The 27,802-nt window shown below is 44.1% G+C and overlaps 1 protein-coding gene across 10 annotated transcripts in view; it reads right to left on the reverse strand.

Annotated features, from left to right (window-relative positions):
* The window catches only part of LOC126922355 (integrin alpha-PS2), a 74,745-nt gene that overhangs the window by 7,649 nt on the left and 39,294 nt on the right, over positions 1–27,802 (reverse strand). Inside the window, exons 4-7 of one of the 10 annotated variants that reach the window (XM_050734846.1) lie at positions 24,582–24,753; positions 12,585–12,646; positions 2,463–2,511; positions 1,693–1,773 (exon numbers count right to left, since the gene is read on the reverse strand). In XM_050734846.1, the coding sequence (XP_050590803.1) occupies positions 1,693–1,773; positions 2,463–2,511; positions 12,585–12,646; positions 24,582–24,753 (364 nt within the window). Of the gene's footprint in view, positions 1–1,692; positions 1,774–2,462; positions 2,512–12,584; positions 12,647–12,747; positions 12,949–12,998; positions 13,958–13,991; positions 14,241–14,344; positions 16,512–24,581; positions 24,754–27,802 lie in introns of those variants that run through there. The other 9 variants (XM_050734853.1, XM_050734852.1, XM_050734850.1 and 6 more) reach the window with 9 other exon arrangements.

Genomic DNA, 27,802 nt, shown 5'->3' on the forward strand with positions numbered 1-27,802 from the left:
GGAGTCAATCACCAAGTTGTACCTACGATTTCAGACACATACTTTCCCAAACGTATTTGCTTTCTGACTACGATCCAGCGGAACGCGCACTGACACGAAATAGGAATTTAATATCTGTGAGAAACTTGGATCGATATAGAATGCTTGATCGTAACATGGGAAATATCCGCGAGAATATTAACAAGAAACTAGCAATATGCGATGTCAGAAGAAATATCTGATTGCAAGTACAGCTATAATACAAAGTATCGATTACTCGATCGTATAATTGATCTGACTAGACCAAATTTAAATAATAATGAACATTTAGCGAGCCGATACAAACGTTACTTCTCGACTTTATACGCGTTTCAATATAAAATACAGATATTTAAACCGCGCGATTTAAAGCTGAGTTCTATTCCATTTGGATAGCCACTTGAAATCGGAATAAAATCGGAAAATCGTAGTCAAAAAACGTTGGTAACGATACACGCTCGTAAAGCGGCGCTTTTATGATTAATCCAGCTTCTAAGCGCAGCTCTATCAACGACGCTGATATTATTCCGATGGTCGCCACTACTATGCAACTGCGACTAAACGTCAACAACCAAGGAGACTCTTTCGAGTCTAATTAGAAATTATTGTTGTTACTACAGACTGGCTTCGTATTATTATTCTCTGGCTGCAACGCGAAGCTGCGATGGAAGCGAGCCTGCACCAGTTAAACACTGCCACCCTCGTCTCACCTGGCAGTAATTAATAAGTAATCATAGCATACGGTGCATTAATCATCAATCGGATATTAATCACTGAGGGGGAGGAGCGTCAGAGGCGTCACAAGCCTCAAACTGTCAAGCATACAAGATTATACTCTACGTTAATTGCAAACTAATGTACGGAACAAAGGATGCTCTTTGCTCCCTCGCTTTCTTTTCTTTCCCTTATTTTTTTTTTCTTTTTTGGCATTTACGATATTCTTGAGCGTGACAGTTCAACACGAGTTCGTTCGAATCGTTATTAATCACAGGCGTCGGGTTAATCGCGGTAAATCCGCATGAGTGGAAGCCAGATGAATATGGAATTATTGGAAATTGATTATTTGGGGGGCCAAGCAAACGAATGCCGCGATCGCGTGGCAAATAATCTCATCGTTTCGAATTTATCGCGAACACCATCGATGCGTGGATCGATATTTCTGATGCGCAGAATGAAACGTCCAGGGCAGTGCCGATAAATATCTCTGGTTCGCTTTTCAAGAGAAGAAAATGTCCGCGAGTATCAAGAAGTAGGAAATAAAAATGAAATTTGCGATTAAGTCAAACGGTAATTATTTATCGTTAAACGAAATATTCCGCTGCATAAATTCTCAGAACTCGATATAATTAGCAACGTTACCACGCTACGACGTTACATCGAGACGAAGATAAAAGGAAAACAGCTCCGCTCTCGAAATAACGTCGTATCTTTTGGAAACAACAGAGATATTTGATCGGAATACTTGTCGTACTTCCTTGAACGCTGCACGCTGTGAAGTTTCAGAAAACTCAATACGAAAAGATCGTCGCGGAGCATGAAGCAACGTTTGTTAATGAACGCCGTCGTTAAGAAAACATGGCGGCAGATTAGAGGTGTTGAAAACAGGGGGCTGGTTTTAAACGACACATTTGTTTATCTTTCGTTTGATTAGGGGCGCCTGCAAGTACGCGATACCTGATGCATCTGCTTCGGGGATGACAAACATCGTCGCTAAGAACTCCAATCTCAATGCGGTGCTGATCGAGTATATCTGACCTGGAATCGTTCAACGAAAGCCTTCTAAATCACTTCAAACACCCACTGAGCACGTGTGGTCGCGATGTATTACGTGTTGCCGTTCCGTTGCCCAGGCGTTATGAAAGCTCGAGCTCCGACTTGTTTCTCTTTTTTATTAGCGGCCCAGTGACCGTTCACCGTCCAATTAGTGGGTGTAAATGGGGATTTAATTTTGCCGATCGCAATTCTGCCGAGTATTTTTTAGAAGCCCAATTGGTTTAGGGAGGTCCGGGAAATTCCTTAATTCGAATAATATTTCCATTTTTACAATACGTGCAATTTAAATTCCACCGATCCGTTGAGATTCTCCGTGAGCCTTCGTAACTTTCGAAAGTCGAAATTCAACGAATCTTTGTAATTCTATTTTTTACGAAAATTCATAATAAACGACTCGAGTTGCTCGAGTTGCTTCGTACTGAAAGAAATCGAGACTTCGAACGGTCTGAAATTAGATATTCGAAGAGACGGTAACAATTTCTATTGCGAAATTCGCTTCTTTCGTCCTGTGTTTCCAGCTTCTTCGAATATCCCAATTAAATGGAAATCAAAATAGGATTGATACGCGTATTTACAAGTCGAACAAGATGTCGTGTCTCAAGGTGGTATCGATTGTGAAATTGTCGACCTAAATCGAACCGTGGAAGCGGTGTACCACGAAAGAACCTTACCTTGCCAGTACCAACTTCCTGGCGCTCCGATGAACAGCCTCTCACCGTTCTGAAACGAATAGAAAGGCACTCCATTAGAGAAATTAATCGACGTCAAATAACTAACCACGAGAAACGCTTTACGATGTACTTATTTTTTATCGGACAAGCTCATTCCTTCTTTTCCTGAATATTTAATAGAATTCTTCGGGTTACTTTCACCAGCGCGGTAGACGATACCTCTTTGCGTGTCAGGAGCATCGTGTATCCGATAGATTTTTATTTAAACGTCACAATGGATTCAAAAGTTACGCTCATGCGAGATTTCGATCTCGTTTTTAATTTAACGGCAACGTGGTAGGATCGTAATGGAAAGGATCGAAGTCTGCATCGAGGTATTTGATCTTCACTCGGGCTTGTGCCGTGACGCGATCGCAGTCGCTAACGGAATAAGTTGATAAATTCTTTTTCTTTTTTAGCGGATCGCACGTGCGATCGAGAACAACGATCTTCGTATAATTTCCGTATACAGGACGCGTGTGGAACACGCACGAGCAACAACGAGCGCGATCACCGGCTGGCGATTTTTCCCAGCCACGGGCGCTGTAACCAGGAAACGGACGCACCCACGAAAGTTCAACTTTTCTTCAATCGAGAAGATAATGGTGTAGATAAGGGACGTGGCTCGCGCGCACGAGCCCGAGACGCGATAAATCAGCGACTCGTACGTATGCTAGTCGCGTGTCTATGCGGCGCGTTGCGCGTCACGCATGTTAAATCGGTTTCGCGGATCGTGGCCTTCGCGATCCAGCGTTCGCGACCATCACGACGCCCGTTTGCGGAAAAATCAAGCAACGGCCACTGTGAAATCCCTGGTAACTGGCAAGAGCAGCGAAAACCGTTTCTTCGATCGTTGAAGAAATCGCAAGAACGTGCGTAATTTACGAAGCGAGGATCGAGAACGTTTAGGTTCGACCTAGGGACTAGCGTTGAGCTGCTAAACTAAGTCGAAAATGTAGAACGAAATTTTTCGCTTTACACAAAGTTGGCCATATTCCACGTTATCGTCAATCGACTTTTTCAACACGAGTTTCGAGGATTTCCGACAGAAACTCGACGACCGATTAAACTGATCGTATCATCCGCCAACTTTTAATCGATTACGATTAAAAGCCGATTACTCGGCATTCTACGCGAACGTGTTTTTCAATCTAAATGTAGCATCTTTGGAACGCGTGATGCGTTACGCAAGCCCACCGATATTTACGTACGACCCCGTACTCGTTACAGTAGCTCAGACTCCGCGGAAAGCCGAAGACAAATATAGACGAGATGAGCGGTTCGATTAAAAGTCAATAAATTCCGAGACATGTAACGTAACTCGAGAACGTGTCGCAACATTTGGCAGCCGGTGATAAAACAACGCTCTTCAGCCACGTTCACACACGCTTCTCTCCTCCGATGCTCGACCGTGCACTTAATCGGCGCATGAATTACTCGAGTGCCACTCGAAATCATCGACATACCTCTGTATCGCGGCCGAACCTTCCTATCGGTCGTTCCCATGCGGCCGCCGCAGACAAACTTTCACGCTTTTACTCGTCTGACGCGTACAAAGTTATACTACTTGCTGCGACGCGACTGCCAGGCCGTGAAAAAAAATGGAATTCATAAGAGGTTCGTACGGTATAGAAAGAATGTCAAAGTTGAGACTGAACGGCTTGCAACACCAAGGAGACAGTTGCAATACTTAAATCGTATCCATCTGGAAGAGCAAGAAAGGTACAGGTTTTATATCTAAAAGCGTTTGTTGTTACGAGTATCGGTCGACTATGAATTTGTAGCGCGTTTAAAGAAATAATTTCATTTTGATGGGTTCAAATGATTAAAGAAACAGAACCGTCCTCTTATTGCAGCAGCTCCTTCAATTCGTATCGAAGAAACGAAAGAAGAAGGTATAGCCAGCTAAGGGAAAACGAGCCGACAAAACTGCAAACAAATCGATACTACGCCGTTCTAAATCTATAAAATTTCAGAGAAAAATTACGAATCGTCGATATACCGTTGCGAATAGTTCCGCTAATTTCCATAAACGAAATTTTTCTTAACGCACAAAGCACCGCCGTTAATTTGCTAATTGCCCGTTTAGTAGCCTTAATAGAGAGATGAAACGCAATCGTTCCAATTAATTCCATTTATCGTGTATGATCGGACGATCGTCCGCGTTATTAGAACTTAATATTCCATTACGCGGCTAACGATGGCAGAAGGTCTCTTCAGCGGCGTATTTACCGAAGTCGAAAGCCCGCAAAGTCAACTTCCTGCCACGCGATGCCTTTACGTTTTACACGGTGTAGCGGTACACGTCTTGCACGGTCTTATCTAACGGCGATGCAACAGTAGTAGAGATTATGTCCCGCATACATATTAATCAACGTTCCGTAACAGAATGATCGATAGAGACCGAATGCAGATTCACGGTTGACGATGATATCCAACGATACGAATAGCATCGGAGATGACAACGGACTTCTTTTTCTCGAGATCGTAGTTTGAGTTCTTGGATTAGATTCGAGTCAAAGTGGAATCGAATACAAATTACGTTGGGTTTGTATCGAGGAATGCAAATGGTGTACTACGAGTGTAATGGTTACAATGTGACTATAAAGATCGTACAATGACTATAATAGGATGACCCCCTAGGAGTCGCTATAATTGCTGCAAATTGAACGCACGAAACGACTATAATTATTATGAAACAGCCGGGAACGATTTGCGGATGATCATGAGCATAATGTAACCATGAATTCTCGGAACGTGACTATAGTAAATGCCCATAGCCGTGCGATTACGCGACTCTAAAACTACGAACATATGCTTGCTAAATTTTTTCCCTTCGCAAATTCTACGTGTCTTCTGGCTGCTAGTTTTCATAAATAGCGTCCCCCTGCACCGACCTTCGCGCGAAAAGCAAACCCACGACTCCGCTTAAGTATCACCGGGATCAAAGTGTTAATCGCGGGACAATGTCGGTGTACTCTCTTAGGATGCACCTACGCGCCGATGCAGTCGTACGCCCACGCGCGCACAGAACGTTTCACGGTGAAGGAAACGCAAGGATCGTAAGAAGATCGAACGAAGAACGAGAAGTACGGAAATACCAGAGAGAAGATTAGGCGAAGACGCGAACGATCGAGGGGGAAAGACGGTGTCAGAGTTCAAGCGAGCGGTTGTTGAACGCGACGGCGACATTTGTTAGACTACGTGCGATAGATAAATTGGGCAGCCGTTGAATATTTCCGAGACGCTCGAGTGGTGGAAATTGGCATAGGAAAACTTAAGAGAATATGCCCGTTTTTAAGCTTTGCGAATTATACGAATTATCGAAACCTGTTCCTACGTTTCTAGCTTTCTTTGTCGGATCTACAGTTCGTTTTCGTAGCGTCGAAGTAGAATGAAGCGCAGGCATTAGAAACATCTACGGGACATCGTTCTGTAGGTTCCACGAAATTATAAAAGCATGCCTTCTTACCGGCAATATGACGAGAAAGTTGTAAAGAAAAAAAGAAGTCGAAGTACCGAGCGAAGAGAGCGAGAAATTGGTAATCGCTGACTTCGAACGATCGTAGCTTTGTAACAAATGGATGAAATTGAAAAATTGAAAGGCCATTTTGCGGATAAAAGTTAATATTTACATCGTACGTCAAAGATAACTGACAAAACTATTTTTTAACGTTCCTAGAAAACACCGATACCCCTTTACTACCAAACTATCGACGTTTCAGTTCCGTTGTTTCTACCAGCCTAAAAATCTAACTTGAGAACGCAACGGTATAAATTACAAGGTAGAACATAATTCATCTTCGTTTCCTAGAATTCCGGCGTCGGAGCTTCTCCCGGAAAGAATTAAAAAGCCAGGCGGTGGACGAAAATCCGACAAAAGAAGAGGACGAAGCAAAAAGTTTTGCTAGCGATGCGGAACGCAGTCGATAGCTCTGGCACGAAGTTAAAACGCGAAAATGTGACGGCACCGCGAGCGGATTGCCCGGCTCAGTCGCAGCCAAAGGGCCGTGTCTAGTTTCGTTTTACTCTGCTTATCATGAGAAATGGCGGCCGTTTGTAAAACAATGCGGCCGCTAAGGGAGGACGAGCAGCGGCGCGTAGGTGGCCTCCTTGCGAACGCTGGTCGACGGTGAACACGGAACACGGTGACAGAACGAAATGTCCGTGCCTTAAATGGCCACCTGAGACTCCCCTGTCGTTTCTATTGCTGCTCGCCGCAGCCGTGTCGCCGTCTGCCCTTTTTCCTCCCATCCGGCTCTCTCTTCCCAGAGCGCCGTGTGTTACGCGATTCGAACAAACCGCGTGCATCGTGCACGCGAGTCGTCCTGTCTAAGTGCGAATCGAGCGCTTTCAGATTTTTAAATTCGATATAAAGCGATGACGGAGGAGGGTCGACAGATTTGTCGAAAAGATTTTTAATGCCACGTGGATCGTTCGGATCGTTGACGAATCAATTTCATTTCTGTGTTTCTTTCGAATTCGAAGAAGAGTGGAACAGATCTACATTAGTCTAGGAAGGATTAAACAATTTTTATCGATAACGAAACGAAACTCTGAGCAAATTTGTACAAAGCTGATACAGAAACGTATCGATTCGGCGTTACGTTGGAACAACAAACTCGGGCAAAGAATCACAATCGGTTGCTTGTACGCAAAATAGTAATAGGTAAAATACAGGTAGAATGTACCGCATAGGCAGAGTAAGAAGGTAACGTAAAGGCCAGGAAGAATAATAGGAATGCATTTTCACTGCCCTCCGATACGTAATCTTTGCTCCATTAGAAACCGCGCGGACGATACTCGTAAGCACAGTCGCGTTACAAACGACAAGCCTCGCGCTGTAATTCTGCCGGATCGCCGAGTTTATGCAGTCGACTTACCGCATTTGCATTAGGCGCTTCTTTCTTATGGTCTATAACGCGCGTTTCTACAGTCGCTGCTGTTTCTCCGAGAAATCTAGATGTGCCTTACTTTGGCTCAACCCGAGCCAAGGCTAATATCAAATCTATAGAAAGTAAAATTTCTCTCAGCTAAACGCGCTTCGAATCATTCAGGGAGAATCGTGGCCCATTAATTTCCAGTTGGAGCAAAAAACACGGCTGTGACATAAACTCCTCGACGCTATCGGCGGGGCATCTCGGTTGCGTCAGTGCATCGAGTGCATGCAGCCGGTCTCTTCTCTTACCGTATGCATTCTAGTGGCGCCAGCCTGCTGCTGCACTTTAGGGGCCGCTTTTATTTATCGTCCCGCAGAAATGTTATTATTTGTGAGCCGGCCCGTACGGCCGATTCGCACGCTACGCGAACAATGGGCCCTCCTCGTCGACCAACAATGTCAAACCGTGCCACCGAGTCACGTGCACGCCCAACACTGTGCACGGGTGCAATAACCGTGACTTTTATGTTCCGGCGCCATCCGCCGGGCTATGAGAATCGTAGCTAACAGACGAAGCTGGCGTATCCAACGAGCATCGAGTCGAAGCCTCGTCTCGACGCACTGGTAGCCTCGCAGCTATGTGACTCGATCAAGACTAATCATAGCCTGATTAGTCTCGCACCCGGAAGTCTCAGGCGGTACGAACAATAAGAATCCAGACACAGAAGCCCTACGAAGTTCCACGAGATACAGTATCTGCCTTTTTAATCTAAACGTCTCATCGGACAAACGGTTGCGTTAATTTTTACCACGCGTTAATTCAACGAATAAATACCAAGTAATCCGCGCGCGTCGATGGCACAACAAAGATACGAAGATTCAAACGCTTCGGAGAAAAGTTGCCGTCCCGTACGAAATTTCCAACCCCCGTGTCCTGTGCGCTGCTTTTACAGCGAAGGTATTAGCGAACCGGTAGCCAAGCAAATACGTGCATTTGTCGAGGGAACTCGTACGACACGGCTGAACACAGAAGCGGCTCGATGGCGCACAGACGCTCGAAGCTGAAAGGGGGAAAGAGACCGACACGATGTACCCCCTACGGAGTAGCGTTGCCTCGATGCTTGTACACGCGAAAAATTTGCAACCGAGACAATGGCGGCCGTATTCTTTGCCTCTCTCTACACGAAACACGACCGGCACGAGTTGTATTCTGGCGCCGATCGCGAGGGGGAGGAAACTGGCCATCCGAGATTGAAATATAACCGGTCGCTCAAATATGTATGGGAGCATGCTGAAATTTATGCCACCGTTTCCACGTATTTATGTACGCCTCTGCGACCGTAGTGGGGCGGTCGATAAGTTCTTCCAACGACTTTTCAAGAAATCGAGAGACGTTTATGATAACTCGCTGCTATATACGACGGGGTTGAGTTTCGATTTTTTAAACGATCATCGAATAAGGGTTCTTGGTGTCTGTTGGGGTTAGAGGAAGGAGGATTATCGTGGTGTCTCGCGTGACGAGTATTTAATTTTCTTCTTGATTCGTCGAATTCATTTCCAGGAAAGAATTGCGGGTCTGCGGTTAAATGATCGGCGAGAAAGAAATAACAAAGCGACCAGCTATCGAATATGAATACAGGAAACGAAAATACCGTTTGTATGGTCGAAAGCAGTTTTTCTGAATTGCAAAAGTGGAAGCAGCCCCTTTCAAGCGCGATAACGTGAAACTGAAGTGGACACGTGTTGCATTTCAGTTTATATTGCGAATGAATAGCTCGAGAGGTTGAAGACGTACAAGAGGGTAGCTTAGCTTCCACTAGCTTTGTTACATCACGTTTTGGAGAGGGTATCGTGGGCGGTGAAGTCGAATGGATTTTAAATTCTACTTAGGACCATCGATGGAACGTTTCAAGTTCTCGCTTTTAAGTTTTATTCAAACAAAGTTGAAAAGAAACTTCGAATTAAAAATTTCTTACTCAAATTCGTGCGCTCGATAAATTTCTGTTATTTTTCAACCAATTTTTATACAACAGATCGAATTCCGTACAACAGATTGAAACAGCCCTTTCCCCACGAGTCGTAAAATTAAAAATTCACCCAACGTAAGATTCTACTCTCGATTTTCTCTCTACGTGCTTAGAAACAGCATCTCGACGCGTCGATCGCCAGCGACGATCAAACGACACTTTCTACCGCCCGAATCGGAAGATCGAGCACGATCGACCGTATAAAAGATAAATCTCTATCGAGCTGGATCTAAAATGATTTCCTCGAGCTGGGAATACCACTGCAACATTGAGATTTCACGAAAAGACCTCCTCGAAGTTATTTTCGTGGCGAATCGACGAGAGGGGTACACGTTTGTCCGTGGAACAAGAGGATCGATGATCGCGTTCCGCGTCGTATAGATCGGTATCGGGCGGATATCGATCGATCTTGACTAGATCCTCTGTAGATCGGGGGATAACGCGCGGAACCAGATACAACAGAGGTAGATACCAGGAGCGGCAGTTTAACGCGAAGATCGATGGTCGATTGCATACTGAATGGCGTTCAGGAGCCTTCTAAATCACCGGTCTCGAGATTTAGTGCGCACGAGGATCCTTCTAGCGATCACTACGGCCACTGAACAAACGCCGAACAGTTCGAGAGGAAAACGTTATTGAAAATGGACGAGCCTCTGCTTTAAATAGAAACAAAATTTGCCTAATATTTCGGTACCTCTATCACGATCGATGGAAATGAACGTGCTCGGTGCAGTCCCTTTCTTCCGAGGATAGTTTAGCCGAAAAACAAATTACGTAGATTTTTTTTCCAATTCAACGATCCCTTTTTCGAGAATGAACCGTGAAAAGTTCAATGTAAAATTCGCGCAAGGAAGCTGAGATTGATCTTTCAGCTACATTGGGGCAAAGATCGGCAAATATCCCGATCCTCGAATATCGCGATCTCTCGAGCGGAGAAAGGTCGACGTTGCCATCCTCTAAAATTCACCTCGAATATCCTGCGAAACACTCCGAAGCTGCCTAAAACTTGGCTTCAGGAGGGAAGACGAGGAATCCGCGTCATGATTTCGAAGTTAAACGCGCCATTAGAATTCGTCAGCGACGACCAGCTGCTGGATTCGCGGCGCGACTCCGAAACCGGCGAATAAAGACGGAGCGAGGCAGAGACGAGGGATCGGAGGATCGAGGAAGAGGATCGAATTTGCCTAAAATCATTGCGGCAGCGTCGTTTCACGACTGGCGGACTGTGGGTAAGAGGCACGATTGACCGTTCGTACCGCGGGGGTGGGGTATTAACATTGAATGCCGAGGCGAAGTTAGAGCCGGGCACGGACCGCGGCATGCATTAAACATCTGCTATATAGCCGAACAATTCTGAATTATACATCCACGGTGAGATAGCCGGCTGAGTGGCCACGGAATTGTGCCACTATTTCTTTGCCGGCAATCGAAGCTGTCCCGCTGCGCCGATAACGCCGCTCCCAGCGTCGATTCCAACCCCATCGCCGGAAATCCTGCCTTTCTTCTCTCCCATCTTCGCAGATTAGATCGACAGAGTCTGGGTCATGCGGCCCCGGGACAAGAAAGCGTGTTAGGAGAAACGTATCGACTCGGATCAAGATTATACGACGCGAGAAGGGGTTGGTTTCTCGGTTGACGTTAGTGAAAGCCAGTGAATCGCTATTTTGAATATATAGAATTTTTCGATGATTTTTAAATTTGAAGCTACGACGATATTTTTAGTTCGAGACGTTTGGTTAGTCGACTGCGATCAAGGGGATGTGGTGGTTTCTCCTGCCTCAGGGTAACAAAAAAATTGTCAGATCGATGAAAGTAATATATCTACAGAGGAAAAGATAGATATATCTATACAAAGAAAAATGTCTAACTTTAAAACGAAGAAGTCTGTAATCCATCATTCCGACGGATGTGGTAATCCTACACTGAAAACCAAACCAAAGCACGTTTTCCCCGAGAGCAGAGTTTCCAAATCGTAGGATTAACTCATCCCCAAAAACGATCCCAGCTATTCCGCTCCCCGCAACCTTCTTATTCTTCATACGTTTCACGTCCGCACCAGCATGGACTCATCCCTTTCCGTGGCCGAGGATCCCCGAGAGATAAACCGCTGACATACCAATTTCGAATTCGTACCTATTGGCCCCGCGATACTTATCGCGACACCGGCCACGAACAAGGTATCACCGTGGACGCAGGTGCTACGAACGAACGTGTCGAGCGCACGAGTCGATGCGCCGATCTGCCGGCGAAATCCAGCGAGAAGAAACGAAAAGAAAAGATAAAAAAAACGTAAGGGGAGGACAAAAGGCACAGGTCGACGCCTACGTGGTGTCCTGGGCAGATCGGCTCCGGGGATCTGGCGACCAGCGCCAGAAAATCGAGCTTTCGACAAGACAATCGTATATAGGAAGGAAGAGAAAGAAAGAGGAAAAAAAGATAGACGGAGGCCGGCTTTCTATACCCTCGCCATGCACCACGAATACGAATGGCCACGATCGGAGGTGCGTAAGGCAGGAATTCACATTCCTGGCCATATTCGGCTCCTCCTCGCCGACCCCTCGTGTCGCCTCTTAACTCTTTCGGGACGTGGCAACCGTCAGGACACGTGGGGTTACCGTATTTATATCCAACGGGCCTCTGTGTTTACGCCAGCGACTTAAACAGTTAGAGATCGTAGAGAGAAAGAGCGCGCCAAGGGAAAGACTCGTATTTGGGCTCGCTCGTTGACTTCAATAGTTTCAAAGACTGAATTTTAATCCCCCTTCAATCGTGTTCCACCCTTTCGCTTCGGTATCTGGCTTGGCTCTGACTCGGTGCACGGTGATTTGTGAAACCGTTGTGTGATATTCTCGGGGGAATGTTTTTCGAGTTGCATACGCTTGCTTCTTTCTGGCAGAGGAGCAGCAGCAGCAGCAGACGACGAGTGGAATCTCGAGGCTTGCGAGGAGAGGCTGCGACGCGATGACAGGGAGTTGTGCTTCTCGTCGACGGTTTTCCTATTCGAGGAACTCAAATATATTTGAACGAATACGAAAATTCGTTGCAATTGTACTTTCATCGATGCATCCACGACACGTGTATGGAATCTACGTTACGTGTAAATCGTTGGTGACGTTTTAAAGATATATTTTCTACGAGTGAAATATTATGTGTCCAGTATTTTTTCTTTCGACTTACCTTGGACATGGCAGCGCCCAAACCAGCTTGACACGAACCCTGCCTATGGTATCCCCAGTACCCTGAAACGGAAACACGCAATTATATAGCGTCGTTCTTCGCTGTTCTAAACAGAGACGTCATATCTCGGTCGTTTCGTTTGAACGGACTTCTGCCCACGTACCGGCAGCCCTCGATAATTGAGAACGTTCCCCGAATCGATCCTTCGTAACGATAATTCCACGCATAATTACGGTCGACAAATGAAAGATTACTTCGAGATCGTTTAACCTGTTGCTTCAATGTCTCGCTCTTTCCCGCTTAAAGGTTCTTCATAATTTATTTTTTCGTTTTTATAACACAACGTAGAGTGTAGAAAAATATACAGATGTCAGAAAATAGCTCTATCGAGAAAATTAAGTTTTAATATCTTACCGAAGAAAAGGAACAACGTTCGATAAATCCAATCGTACTGTTCACAAAACCAAGTTTATACAGTATGTAGTTACTAGAACAAGGTATAGTTAATAAAATATTCATCATTTTTATTCCCGTTTCGTAATCGGTACATCAAATCTTTGATTCACTCTTTGATGACACTCTTTCATTCGACACAGTCTTTCAGTCCTAGTTCTCATAAAGAAGATGTGTCGCAAAATGGAAAATTACGGAAAATGGACGTTCCTCGATATTTCTACTTCGCGAAACCAAAAAGAAAAAATTACACTCTCCTTTATCAACGGAAAGAAGAAAAAGAAACGGAGAACTCGAATCATCTAAAAACATCGACGAATTCGCGGAAGGTTTGATATCTCAACAACAATGCAAGCCGCAGGAAAGTCTCTCGACTGTATTCTACGACGAAAAAAGAGACAGGAATTCCTCGAGGGGAACTCGTGTCAGGGAAGGTGAAAGACTTGGCGCGCGCATTTGCTAAACGTCTTGTACCGTGTCACGGAGGTCGTTCGTCCACCTATCGACTAGGAAGTCGACTTAGGAATCGTCTTAAAGGACTATCGCCACGCACTCCCGCACACGTCCATAGAATACGTTGCACGCATCATTAATCCTGGATCGATCTTGGACGCGTGACGTGTTCGCGGGTCGTTTTCTTCGGTCGCGGATCGCCTCGATCGATTCGGACTCGGATCTCGTTCCCGACAATGTCCAACGTCGCTTCCAGGAAATCCTCCCGACCTTCGCAACGCCAACGAGATTGAATACGATTAAAATTAGATTGCCGATTCAGACTCGGTCCAGATGAATCGCGCTTCGTTTCCAACCAATGAATCATCGCCTCTCGGATGTCAATGGAAACTCAATTAGTCGGATTGTCGTATATTTTCTACGAATTCAGTGCTGTGCACTTTTGCATCGAATTCTACCTACGTCATAATTTTATTCCATCGATCTTAACGCGTTACTTACCGACAGCATATCAATGGCGTTTATCGACCGGTAGCCTATAAATTGACGTTTTATCGACTTCGGCTATCGACTATTAATCGGTTTTTTCTTCAATCTGTTAAAGGCGGTGGTAGAAAACTTGTTGAACAAATTCGCGCATGTATAGTCTGTAATAACAGCGTTCTATCTGTTTTTCAAAGTTGTTAAAAAGTTGTTAACTATTCGAAGCTTGCCTCGAAAATGGAACCTGACGATGTTAGTGACATTGGTGTTCGATGATGATTACCTAAAATTATCTCTGCAATATATCGACTCGGAAATCAATAATCATACAGACGTCGATATAATCGACAGCCTATAAGCGATAAGATTACCTAAATTATCGCTGAGCTTTTCGAATACAAGAACTTTTATATCCTACACGTTGATCGATTGTGTTCACTCGCCGCCTGACATTTTTCCAGCCAAAGAATACCCCATCGCTAAACATTAGGAAGCTTCTCCAAAGTCTGTCCGCACGAATTACAAGCAAATTAATCCACAGTCACCACGTTCGAACATGTTCCAAAGCCAGAAAACAGCGACGGTAACCAGAGCACGTCACCGTGCTCCATTGTTTCCGCTAAATACATAATTCATCCGGCGCGAGTGACTTCTTCACGGTTATCAATTTCTACAATTCTCGATCGTGTCCCCGCTCGTGTACCAGGATCGTTGCCTGCGGCCGGTAGTTCGCGATTTCCTATAATTTCCCGTTTTTCACCTCGATCACGAACCAGTTCGAGTGTGTACACACGTCCGCGTACGTGTACGAGTTTGATAGGCCGTTTTATCCGCTTCTGATACGCTATTTCACGTGCTCCTCTCGGGCAATTACGTGTCATCGAGAAAAAGGAGCGGTTATTACAGCCGTGTTCTTCTGGTAATTCGCTCTTTCCGCTCCGAGATCTCGCCTGCAGCGAATGCCCTTTTGCAATCGCACAAATATCCACGTTTCTTCGCCGCCTCTGGCTCGCAATGATATTTCAGTGGAAGACCATGTCGCTTCGCGGCGAAAGAAGCGGAAAAGTGGCCGATAAAATTGCATTACCCGCGAGCAACGCGTACCGTGCGTGAAAAGTCTTTTTCTTCTTACATCTTTTCTTTCTACTTTTTATTTAAGCGAACGAGTTTTCACAGCGTTTAATTTCCGAAACGAGAACAATTGACGGTGTGATGCGTTCTCATCGAATATCTAAAATCTCTTGAACGATATAATTTACCAACTGAATTATACAAATTTTTAAATGATCGCGTAGCCCACTGCGATTTATGTAGTTGAGCAATAACCTGGTGGATAATTTATTTGATAATTCGCACCATACGCAAAGCCGCCATCGGAGGCGCGTCAAATTTATTATCCAATTAGGAGGAACGAAGCCAGGCTCGGTTACATAGAACGTTCTATTTTCAGATACGTCAAACGCGATTACGGGGAGACACGTTTAAAGGGGATTACGTAGCTGTAGAAACGCGACGAAACGCAGGAAGTAAAAGACGTCACACCATGAGGGAGAGAGGAGGTTTTGGTTTCGTTTCACGTGCAAGCCAGTCTATCGCGTAGTCCGACTCCGTATGGAAGTTCTTTTAACGTCCATCGTTGTACACTGTACATCGGTGCGCACGATGAGAATGCAGAAATGCAGCTCCGAGGTGCACTTGCGATGTGTATTATCTTTGCGTCGGTCTTTTTGGAAACTTCCGGTTGAAACGTTCGCCCGTATGTTTACGCGGAGTTACGCGAAATACGCGAGGTTTCCAACGCCGTGATGTCCACGTGGATCGTACGCTATGTCTTCTCGCTTTCCGATCTTTCAAAACGATATGATCGATCGTTAGACACTTTCCGTTCAATGTGTCTTTCAATGAGTTTAAGTATCGCGTTCTGAAAAATAAAGGAATACATTTTCATGCTGTTTCGCACTCCAGCTGTGCGCGATGTTCTCAAGGACAGTCAATACCTTTATCTTCTGTTTATCATACGTATGAAATCATCGATAGAAGCGTTCATTTTCTAAAGAATTGCAAATATCTGTGACAAAAACTGTTTGCGTCGTTTTCGCAGCTTCGCGTTTCGTTACGGAAACGAGTTAATAGTTCACCACGTATCCTATCGAAGACATAACAAATAATTCAAGCGACTAGAGAAACATAAAATTTCGACGCACATTCTATAACACTTGTCCCAAAAAGGTTGGTCACGATAAGACAAGAAAGTCGTTCTAAAATTTATTTATTCACATTTTCTAAATAATTCCACGAACAGAGAGCCTTTATCTCTACAAGTAGCACGATAAGGAAACCGATTATTTGCTGTCTCAACAAACACAAAGTGTAGCGCCTTGCCCATCAATCAAAGCTATCCCGCTTCGTGTTACAATCTCGTGAAAAAACGAGAAGAATAAAATTTCAAACATATACGTCGATTCATAGAGGAAACGAACCGCGCATTCACGATCCGTTTGGAGCACCCTCGCGTAAGATTGATCGCGCGAATGTGACTGCCGCCGGAAAGATTAATCTCGACCTGACACTTGGCATTAGCGTCAATAAGCTGGCCACACTCGTCAAAGCCTGCGCCAACGTAATCGTGACGAGTCGCTGCCATTAACCGACAATCGGCCATTATCGGCTGAAAGGAAGCAACAAAACTCAGCATTTTGCTATTGCATCGAACATTCTTCGTTTCAACTAGTCAAGGTTACGTCCGCGTTTCTAACGTTGCTACCATTAAGCGCAATTTATGAATTTATGAATCGACGGACGAAGGAAAACGTGGACTCGTGTAACGCTACTGTGTCCTCTTCAAATTTTTCTGTCTCGAGGAATTTTCTAATTTTCATGGCAGATTCGAGAGCCGAGAGGTTGTTGATCTCGGCTTTAAAGGAATTTTACCGCGTAGGTTTTGCCGTAATTCTAACGCTGGTGGATATTAATTAATGAATTACATGTGGCGCGATTAGAAATGTTCAGGATACGATGATTTACTCTCTCGGCTTCTCAATAGGTTTTTTCACCTATTCTATTTGAATTTAGTTCACCGTATGAATAAATAACGCATTCCATGAATTAAATATTGACTCTTGGCAGTTGCTAAGAGATTGATCGCGAGTCAATGAACTTTTGCTTTAGTCGCTGCTCCTGACTTCTTTTACGATGTACAACCTTTTATGAAATTACATATCCGTGTCTCCTTGCTCGTTTAGCTTGCGCTATCCGACTATCAAACCATTACGTTCAACTAACTTAACCGCTCTTAATAATTCCTAATAAACTCTTAATAAGAATCGTTCGATCATACATCTTTACAACCTGACGCGTCATTTACTCGCGATCCAAAAAGAAATTATTCCCAGGAAGAAATGACAAGTCCTATACCGTATACGCAATACCAGATACCATCGAAATTAATAATTGAAAAATTCAATGACACGAAGCGTGAAATTTTACAGCTGAACCGACTCGATTTCCCTCGACTTCTCGCATATCGTTCTAATGCACCTGTGCGTATCTCCGAGCTGTTCGTTCGCTCGCATCGGCCCAATGCTTGAAACGAAAGTTGCATTCGATGAACGAAGAGTCGTGGTTGTTTTAATCGAGCTCACGGCCCGACAGAGACTGTCAGTGTAAGAAAACGACGGCTGTATGGGAGAATATCCGGTGGGATCCAGGAGCGTGCAGCGTTGGTCTACACGAGCGTGACTACGTACATACGTTATGAGGACGACGAGAAGGGGCCCTGACGGCCGATCGGTCACTTTAGACGAGCTGCCAGTCACGCAATTACATCAATCGGTCGTCGACGACCGATCCAGCCGTGTCGGCCAGAGAAAAAACAACGTGGTCGATCGGCGCCGCCGTTTCTTCGCGCGCATGCAAAGAAGCTCTAAAGAGAGAGACAGCTTTTACATCGCGTCCCAATGGGCCTTCGATCTCGATGTATAGCCGGTAATGGCGTGTTTAAAATCGATACGTGAGAAATCAATGGTTTGAAGAATGATTCCAAGTAGATGGTGTACTGAATGATTCATTAGAAACGTGTTGCGATATAATTGAAACGAAATCCTGTAGTGTTGAAAAATTCCAAATTTACCTTCTATCCTGTGTCGTATAATACGCAAAGCTCTAGTAGTCTGGTCCGATGAAAAGTGACTTTTCGGTGTAGATTTCGGTATAGGTAGAATGGAAAGTTATTTTTACGTTTGACAAAGTTTCTTTTTTTTTTTTGGCGAAAAAGTTGCCTTAATGCGCGAGGTAACGAAAGACAGGTTCGATTGGAGGATATCGTCGCCAGTCGCTCTATTTATACTCTTTCGTGTCTCGATGCTTTGCGAGGGTGCTATTCTCGTCGGTAACGGAGTGCTTTGCACTCGAACTTGGGCCCACGACGAACGCTATGGAAACACGAAGAAAGTTACTGCGAGTAAGCAAACGAAGCGTAAGCCTAACGACACGGTGGACCTGCACGGACCTTCGAAAACAACGATATCCTTGTCGCGTGGAAATATACATTGAAAGTAGCAAATGAAATTACCTAAATGTAAATAAGTAACGCAGTGATAAGACGCGTGAGTCTTAAAACGAAACACATATTCGAGTAAATTAAAGATCGTTCGATGAAGATGATGATTTTCGCTGCAAGTATTAATTCGTAATTTCAAAGAATGAAATTAAAACGGTACGGTGAAAGTGTTCGTACGTTCGTACACGTGACGCTTAATCGAGTTGCAGAGAATGAATGGAGCTACTGTGATTCTGATTCCGCGTAAATGTGTGAGTGTGTCGACGGGCGATTAAGTATCCCCTATCGAGCGTATATTTTTTAATAAGAAGAAAACGAAACTCGATGGTCGTGGTAAATAATCTGAACAATTGAAAACATCAAATACCACGTTGAAATTATTAAACTAAATTGGAAATAAGAGGGCGTCAGTTTGTGCAATCGGTTTAACGTAAAAAAAGATAGATTACAGTCGCTTGGAAAGTACGCTTTTCTATTATCGGATTACTCCTTTTTTTCTAACTGTTTTTTTAAATCGGTTCAGTTCTTAGATAGCTTCGAACGCCATAACGAGAATCAATGACGAGTGAAATTATATTTTTATCGGTACGAAGGAAATAAGAGGAAAAGTGACGTAAATCGAAGCAAGCGCATTCCACTTTTTGGTTAAACTATCGAGCGTTCCATTGTTCCCTCGAGCTGTTCGAAACCTCGCCGTGAAAACGTACTACGGCCGCAAACAACGTCATTTCCCCTGACAGATCAATCGTTGCAAAACTGTCGAAAAAGAATAGCCGAAGAAAAAAGCAAGAACGAAATTGCATTTCCATCCTGGAGAAGCCAGCAAGAAGACAATCGGCGCGAAACAAACGAAACACCGCAGAGGTTTATCTCTGAACAGCAATTCCAAGCGCCTGTTGTACGCGAGCGCGAGCCGCAATAAAATCGCAATAAGAGTCGGATCGTTCTTATTGCAACGCGAAGAATTCAAGATCTTGTCACCAGCATTCTTGTTGTTAATAGTTCGTCAAGCGAGGACAAAGTGGACGTGATTTTTATTGGTAGCCGCGAATAAAGTAGCGACGGCCATTCGTTTTGACAAATCCTCGGGCAAGAAACGAATATCCACGGCGAAGCCGGTAGAGAGATCGGCAACACGATCGTAATTCAAGCAGGATCAAGTGTTAATTGGCCTTGTTAGAACGATGCTGAGCTAGCGGCCCGAGGCAACGGCGCCTTCTAATTACAATTTTCCGTTTTTCCATCTTTTGTTTTTCTTCTCGGTGTTTTTCCTGCACGAGCTTCCTTCTCGAACCACGCTTCGGCGAGTGGGCGGCTTTCATCGTTAGAACGCGGCTTGCCAATGGCAATTCATCGCCACTTTCACTGGATGCTACTGCCGCTGCTCGCGTTTCTCGAATGTGCCGTTTTATTGTCTAAGTGGCGACGATATCGCGCCACCGAACAACGAGGGAATGTTCTCTCGCCTCTCGCGCTTAACAAACGTGCGTACTGTTTTATTAACCGTGATGGTTAGTTCTCTCGAACTGATTGCTTCCTTCGACTATTTTGATAATCGTCTTGCTAACGTTGCATACGAAAAGCTTCTTCTTGCAGCAAGCGAGCTCTAGTTTTAAATAATATTCCTACGAGAATTCGATGTTTCTAAATTAATTTCATCAATTTTCGCAGTCGGAACGAGCCCTTCCTCTTGTCGAAAATATTCTTCATTTTGAGAAAAATACAGAAGAATCTAAAGAACTCAAGGACATCCAATTACCTTTGACACCGACATCGACATCGCGCGATCTAATGAAACTAACCATCGAGTACGTAGTCCAAATCGAGGAAAAATATTCGAGCGAAAAAAAAAAGAGTTTCTATTTCCTAGTCGACGTAAGAAGCCACGATTCCGACTCGATACCAAACTTAGATAAAATCGTTGCACGTTTAAGGGGAAGCGTTGGAAACTACACGCCGTAATAACAGGCCGATTTCTATGGAAACATTCACTGTGGCGTTTCATCGTGAAGGATGGATCGGAGTCGTTCTGCTCTGTAATCACTGACTGAACGCATCGAAGGTAATAGATAGAGTGTGAATCATAAACCTTGTCTACGCTTCTCTTGGAAGACCTCCATCCTGGCTGTAAAAGCTCTTTTTAGTAGCGCTTAACCGTACACCCTTTTCTTCTCCTTGTGACACGTTTAGCACATCGCCAGGCCATTAGTCGACCGGTCGATTTTTCAGCGAGCCACGTTGATGAACCAACGGCGAACCGGCCGATCATTTCTATTTGCACTACCATAGAAGGAAAAACATCGTGTAATCGTTATTTGAAAAGCATATTTTCCCGGTTTAATCCGATTGAAAATGATGTGGAGGTAACGTATTTGCGAAACATATCGCATGATACGATAGACGTGTGTTTGTGATTAAATAAATAGAAGCAAACGAGGGTGAGAGGTATACGATCGCGTCGTAGGAATTTTATGCAAAGAATACATCGGTTTCAATGGAATTCGAAAAACAGCGTTCCATCGCCTGAATGAATCCTCATTCCTTGAATTCATTTGAAAAGAATTTTTATTAAGGATTATTTATTGAAGGAAAATTTACAAACATTTGACTTAACGGCTGAAAGATGTCAATAAGTCAGAACTTCTTTTCAGATTATTCCGACGCAAGAACACAATTGTGGCAAAGAACTGTGTCTAAAGATTCTGACGATCGTCAGCAGCGCGATATATATTTCGTGATAATCGACAAGGACCTCCTAAGTTTTAAAATAATAAATAATAAATAATAAAGAAGTATTAATCGATGCGTTAAGGTGCTTCGCACGTTTATGCATATCGGTGTAAACACGCATATGTATTTGCATGCTGATATAGGTGTTACCGGCAGTTCTTTACGACAAACGGAAACGTACACGTGAGCAAATCTACAGGAATAAAAATTACGTGGTGGCAGATGTTTGCGGATGTTCGTCTTGCGTATTAAACCACGAAGTAGACAATGAAACAGAAGGATGGAACGAAAGATATTAATAGAAATGGTACGATCGGAGCGACCACAACGGTTTCGGCGAAATTTCGTAAAACTACAATTTCTACTAAAAGTTTTTAAAACTTCCTTCCCGATGACGGCACCTTCTTCAAACCTAAAAATGAGTCAATTTCCCCGAAGGCTGTTCTCGTCGATTCACGACGCATCGATGATCTCACGTGCTGTTTTGCAACACCAACGTCATCTCCTACGAGCGATTGAAAATTGACAAAGCACAGAACTCGCCTGATAGAAAATCAGCCGTTCCACGATGCGATCTATGTAGTCGAAGGACGCGAATGTTAATGAAACGCTCGTATAATGCACAGCTGGAAAAGTAAACGTTCCAATGCGAATTATATCTACGCGGTAACGACAAATGGTAGTCGGTCGGCAGACGAGAAGCGAACATGGCGATTCGCGTCCAGAAAAGGCAACAATGAGCAAATATCCAGATAGAACGACCAGCGCGCGGCTTCATAAACGATCTAGCCGTTAAGAACGCGCCTTACGATTCTCGGGAAAAGCGACAGCAAACGTTGGCCCGCTTCGTTGGTCGCTACAAATTGTTTAATTGCTCGACTCTCGCCGCGGAATTTCTCGACGATGAGCTCACACGTCTGCGATGCGTCGCACTTCCGCGAGGATATCGACGTTTTCTGACGAACCATTTTTATCAGTTTCGCCGAAGGTGGCTCGTCTTGCGAAAGTAACGTCGACGTATCGATCTTCTACGGCGAAACGCTGGATCATCGGTGATCGAAAAAAATGTCAGACGCCAGCGAGTCAGAAGCCACTTAAACGCGTCAGATTCTGCTAAGTTCATCTTGGTCTCGAGAAGCTTAGCAAGAAAATGTAGAGCACACGCGTGACAGGAAGCGCATCAGTCCGCAGCGCGTAAAACACGCGAGCGCGTGCAAGATTTGCTTCGCGAAGGAACGCTTGACTTTAATTGCGGGAAAGTGTGACGCTAGGACAACCCACGCGGCATATTTCTGCCCCTGAAAAGAATCTGCCCTTGGTACGCGAACGTGCACCGAGCGCAGGAGGAAGTCTTAAAATCGTTTTTCTCGTTGAACCCTCCTTTACTTGTTTTTCCTCCTTATCGCGCCAAAACAGATAAGGCGAACTAACTATGCCGTTTTCTCACGCCAACGGTCATTCCTAAACGACGAACCTCTTAGATTCTTCTCCTTCTTTCTTCTACGTTAAAATTAGAAGAAGGAAATTACACGCTCCGAATCGTATTCTTCGTTATGATATAATTTTACGTCGATTCGTTTTTTCTTGGAACCGCGGAAGATGATCGACCATCAACATGCATAAGTAACTTTTAGAATCTGCGCTGAAAGTCTGGTGGACCAGTGATAACCAGTAGATAACAGAAAAATGCAGGACATTCCAAAGTAGTTTATCTTCGAACAATGGCACGAACGTTATCGCGAAGAACAGAAGAAAGTGCACTTTCCGTAATGGATTCAACGCTTAACCGTTCAGCTCCTGTTTGCATTCGGATAGATTTTAAAATAGCACTTTGTTCGTATCTGCCACTTATCTATTGGTTTCGTGCGAGTTCCCTGTACCATCGAGCTACTTTTCTTTATGTGAAAAGAAAGAATAGAAACTAAGAGACGTTCCAGCTCTGTTAAGATTCAGTTTTTCGTACCATTTAACGAACCCTACCGTAAAAACGCAGAGGAGTAAATAATTTCAGAAAAATTAAAAGAAAGAACCGATGAAATCGAGTGATTCGACTATTAACATGAAACGAATTAAGAAAGAAAAAGAAAAAGTGAAACAAGCAGCCGATTCACCGGCTCCGAGAAAATCGATACGTCTTTTGTCATTAAAACACCATGGCAGACCTGCATGGACGACAGGAAATATCCTGTTACCGGGCGTATTTATGGTCGCCATGCCTCGAGGATACGGCCACATGTCGCGGAGTATCCTTGTCTTTGTCGGAGAGAAAGTTCGTCCCGTGGGATTTCTCAAAGGACAAACGATTTACCACTTGAGAAAACGAAGCTCGTGCTACCCTTCGAACAAGCACGCAAAACGGAAAGAGGAGAGAGCTCTTCAGACGCTGTTTACAACTGTTTATAGCATCGTGAATGCACGTAATCCATTTACATATGTATCGTTGGCTGCGACAAGGGTCTCAGTGCCAAAAATAACTTTTTGAGAGAAAATGTTTACCAACCACCCGCTATTCAGAGACTCGAGGCTTTCTTGACTTCAGTCTAACTACGTTCATCAAAATCGGCGATTCCATGTACATATAAGCCGTGACTTTTTCGAATTTATCTTGAAAAAGACCGAGACAGACCGGAGAGGTTGTAGTTTGACCCACCGTTCAAAGCAAGACACCTGTTTCTTGGATCAAACTATTCTTGGAAAGAGCGAGAATCGCTAAAAATTCTGTAGAACGTCTACGGTGATTATTTAAAAGCGTGGCCTCCTCGTCGATTTCAGTGACCTTAAAAGTCAAGGTCGCCATTCTGAACAGCTCTTTCCCACACACGCGACCGCTGTTCGGCTTTATATTCAAGATATTGGCAAAAAGCTTTTGTTAAATTTACCTCATGAATATTCATGAATATTCATTGCAGCGTGAATTCTGGCATAGGCGGTCGCCTAATGGCGACCACATTCCTATAACACAGCCTTATAAATAAACCTACGGATTAAAGGAAAAAATTAATGGGTTATAAGTTGGGCTAAATTTATATCCGATCGTCGAGTGGCGGTCGGCAACGCTAGCATAGAAATACATATATATATACTGCCAATTATAGATTTAAAATCAACGAAAGATCTTTGCAAATATCTCGAGAAGGTTTTTCAGAATAATGGCCTTGGCAACATATTTCAAGATCATCGAAGTCGGTGAGACACGATTCTAGATAATTACCGAATCTGCTTTCCAATAATAAATATCATTTTCCACGATGTTTATATTATTTCAAAGAAAATACTGAAATTCAGAAGCAAAAAGGTCGAACGTATAAAAATAAACTCACTGGTGCGACAGGGTGAATATTCCTGTGACTCGTTGAAGTTGTTGCTGACGGCCCAGCAGGTGCCAACGGGTTCCCTTCTACTCCCAACGGGCGAGTCCTTGTTCCATCGATTGTCTTCCGGATCGTACTTCTGTTGGGACACGGAGAACCAGATGTACCTCGGGGCGCACGCCTGCAAGCATATCAAACAGGAACGTTTAACGTCGTTCACCTCTCGCCACGCATCGCGCTCTCGTATTGTTAATGGCCGTTCCATCGCAATTAGACGTAACGACCAGCCTGTCCACTCGTTAAGCACATTTTGTTCCAACGTACAACAGGCAAGGACTTCCGTGCCGATTGAAATTCCACGTAAATACACGTGGATCGATCTTTACGCAACCAATTCCAAATTCTTGTTTCGATCGTCTTGAAGTAAAATGGTATTTCAATTAATATACAGGTTTCCCTGTATATTAATATTACGTTCGATTACTTAACGACGATTATTAAAAAAATTATTTTCTTCCTCTTAGTTCATTTCTCAATGAAAACCATTCCTTCTAAATCTGTTAAATTTATGCACATTCTCAAAAGGACGTACAAGCAAATTGGAGTTTTCACTTCGAAACGTTACTCCGCATTGTGTCATCCGATCTGCACGACTCTGTTACAAGCGTTGACTAATTCGTATTTTCGGCAGCGGTGTCACAATTGACTTCGCAGTCGTCCGCTCGAATCCTGGGACAAGGCTCGGTTCACGCGTAACGATCATCATCGTGTTACGTCAATCGTCTGTACTTGACCAGGCAACTAACTGTAGCAGCTGATGGCCTTAATAACCGGCGTATAAATATACGTACATAATAAAACGTAACGACACGCTTCGCGTTTCATCGAACAGGGATCGGGTCTAAGAGAATTCCCGTGAAATTCGTCACGCGCCACCTCGTTACGGGACTCGTCGCTTAAGAGAAAACCACGACGGCTGGCAAATTAAATTAATCGTAGAATTCACGGAAATTTTAGGACGATGCCGAGATTAATGACTCACGACACGTCAATCTCGTTAGGGTTAAATGTAACGATCGTACCTCCTCGTGATGTAGCACATCGCGATCGTTATGCTTCCATTAATCATTTCTATATCTTTTGCATTTCCAGTGAAATATTATGGCATCCTTTACCGCTCGATTGCGTCGAGGATCTGTGCTAATTTCGCGCGAAATATCGCCCGGTTATTTACCCTGCGTGATCTTTGACTCCTAATTCTTGTTTCTTGATTGCACTGATTTGACAGATTTAGTTGGGTACGATTTGTAATAGTCGTAAAGTCACAGATAATGTATCGGTCTTTGAAGTCTCTCTATATTCCATTTGCATTCTCGCGAGAAGGGTGGCACACAGCGATACGGAATTATAAATAATGCAGTTAAGACGCGTATCGGTATCAGAAATGCAATGCTTAGGGAAGCGATGCAGGATTTCGTTTCTATAGTCTTTGGAAAGGAATTAACGCAGAGATGTCGAACACGCATACCTCACATTTTAACGTAATAATTCTACTATACGTTAAATTTGATTAAACAAATTCTTCACTCGATTTAACGTTGTTATTTTTTATCGTTCGCTCTTCGGTACTCGTTCGACGATTAATTTCAATGCGAAACGAATATTAAGAAAATAATACTTTCACTGCAACCGAGCCCGGAAAATAAACAGATACAAAAAGAAAGAAAGACGAAAGAAAATCCCACGATAAATCAATCTGTGCTGCGTTATTAATTAATTCCCTCGCATGCACGATTTCATTCACCGCAAGGCTGAGATTCTGTTCGTGCACGTAGCCAGCTCGTGCGTTCAATTCGAACGGCTCGCCGTAAATCAAACACCTTGAAAGGAGGCTCCGCTGCGTTTAAACGTGTCTACACGCAGATTTAAGGGAGAGAACAAACGCGTGGTATCGTCTCGGACGCGGTCCAGTAACATTTTAATCGGCTTCCAAGGCTAACTCTGTGTGTAAACGAGCCCTAACGAGCCGTATATGCTGATTCCCCGTGCAGGAGGATCGTATGTTGTTGCCACGACCAGTACACGCAACACTGCATTATTAATTGCGAGCCAATTAAGGCGCGTTACAATGTTACGTCGTATCGCAGGCTCTCTGAATCGGACGATCATCCAGCGTTCATTGAAGATTAAAGCGGATCATCGGGGATTGAGACATCCAGAGTGAAAGGCTGAACGGTTTCGGACGATTCGAGCGATTTAGGAAGTGGAAATGAATGTTAATCCGCGCTTAGTATGGAGTTGGGTGTGCTAAGTTTTATACACGGTGACCCATTTGAAGCGACACACGCACTTATCTTCTAAACTATTCGTTATGCAAAGAAACGTTTCAAATAGAACTTGCTGTACTTCGCAGGAGACATCTCCTGACGATCAAAAATCTTATCTACGAGCTTTCCAAATTTCAAAGACCTTTATTTGTTCGTAACGAAACTACATACGTGTAGCTCGTTCTGCGACGTATTTTTTGTTTCATACTTTGATAGACTGCGAAAGAAATATCTCCGCGAACAACTCGGGAAACCGTCGCGGAGCGAATGGACAAATTTCCATGGACAAACCGATTCTAACATCCTCGGCTGCGATCGTATCGACAAGCGATCGACTGTACGGTCGCTGGAATCGATTTATTGTTGTTGCGTTGAGAATACCGACGACTACGCTTGACGCGCGATCGCGGGCATCGGAATCGAACGGTTCGATGCAGAAAAGCGTACCAGGGTAGAACGAAGTGTCGCCGAGTCGTGACTTAATTGAACGTAACGACCAGTTGTGTTCTTTCGCCGATCGAGAGGCAGGGAACAGCCGACAGGAACGAGGAACGTGAAAAAAGAAGAGCCTGCGTCGATGTGTACCGCAATTTATCCATTGCGCCAGTTTAGCTCAATCGCCCAAGGATCACCGGCTCAGATCGCGCGTACGACTCTTTTCAAATACAAAAATATCCACTTATGCAGCAAGCGCGTTTGCAACGTAAAAGATGAGTCATTTTTGTATTGCTTCCTATCTCTCGTTCTGTTACGAGCAATAGAAATAGCTGAATTGATTTTTGAGAATCTTATTAGAATGCGTTTCGACCATTGGAGCGTAACTGCTGTTGTCAATCCAAAACACTATTTTTTAATCCATCTAATGATTCAGAATCAAACATACGATAAACACTTATTATTCGC

Source organism: Bombus affinis, chromosome 12 (genome assembly GCF_024516045.1).
Source record: "Bombus affinis isolate iyBomAffi1 chromosome 12, iyBomAffi1.2, whole genome shotgun sequence".
NCBI lineage: Eukaryota > Metazoa > Arthropoda > Insecta > Hymenoptera > Apidae > Bombus > Bombus affinis.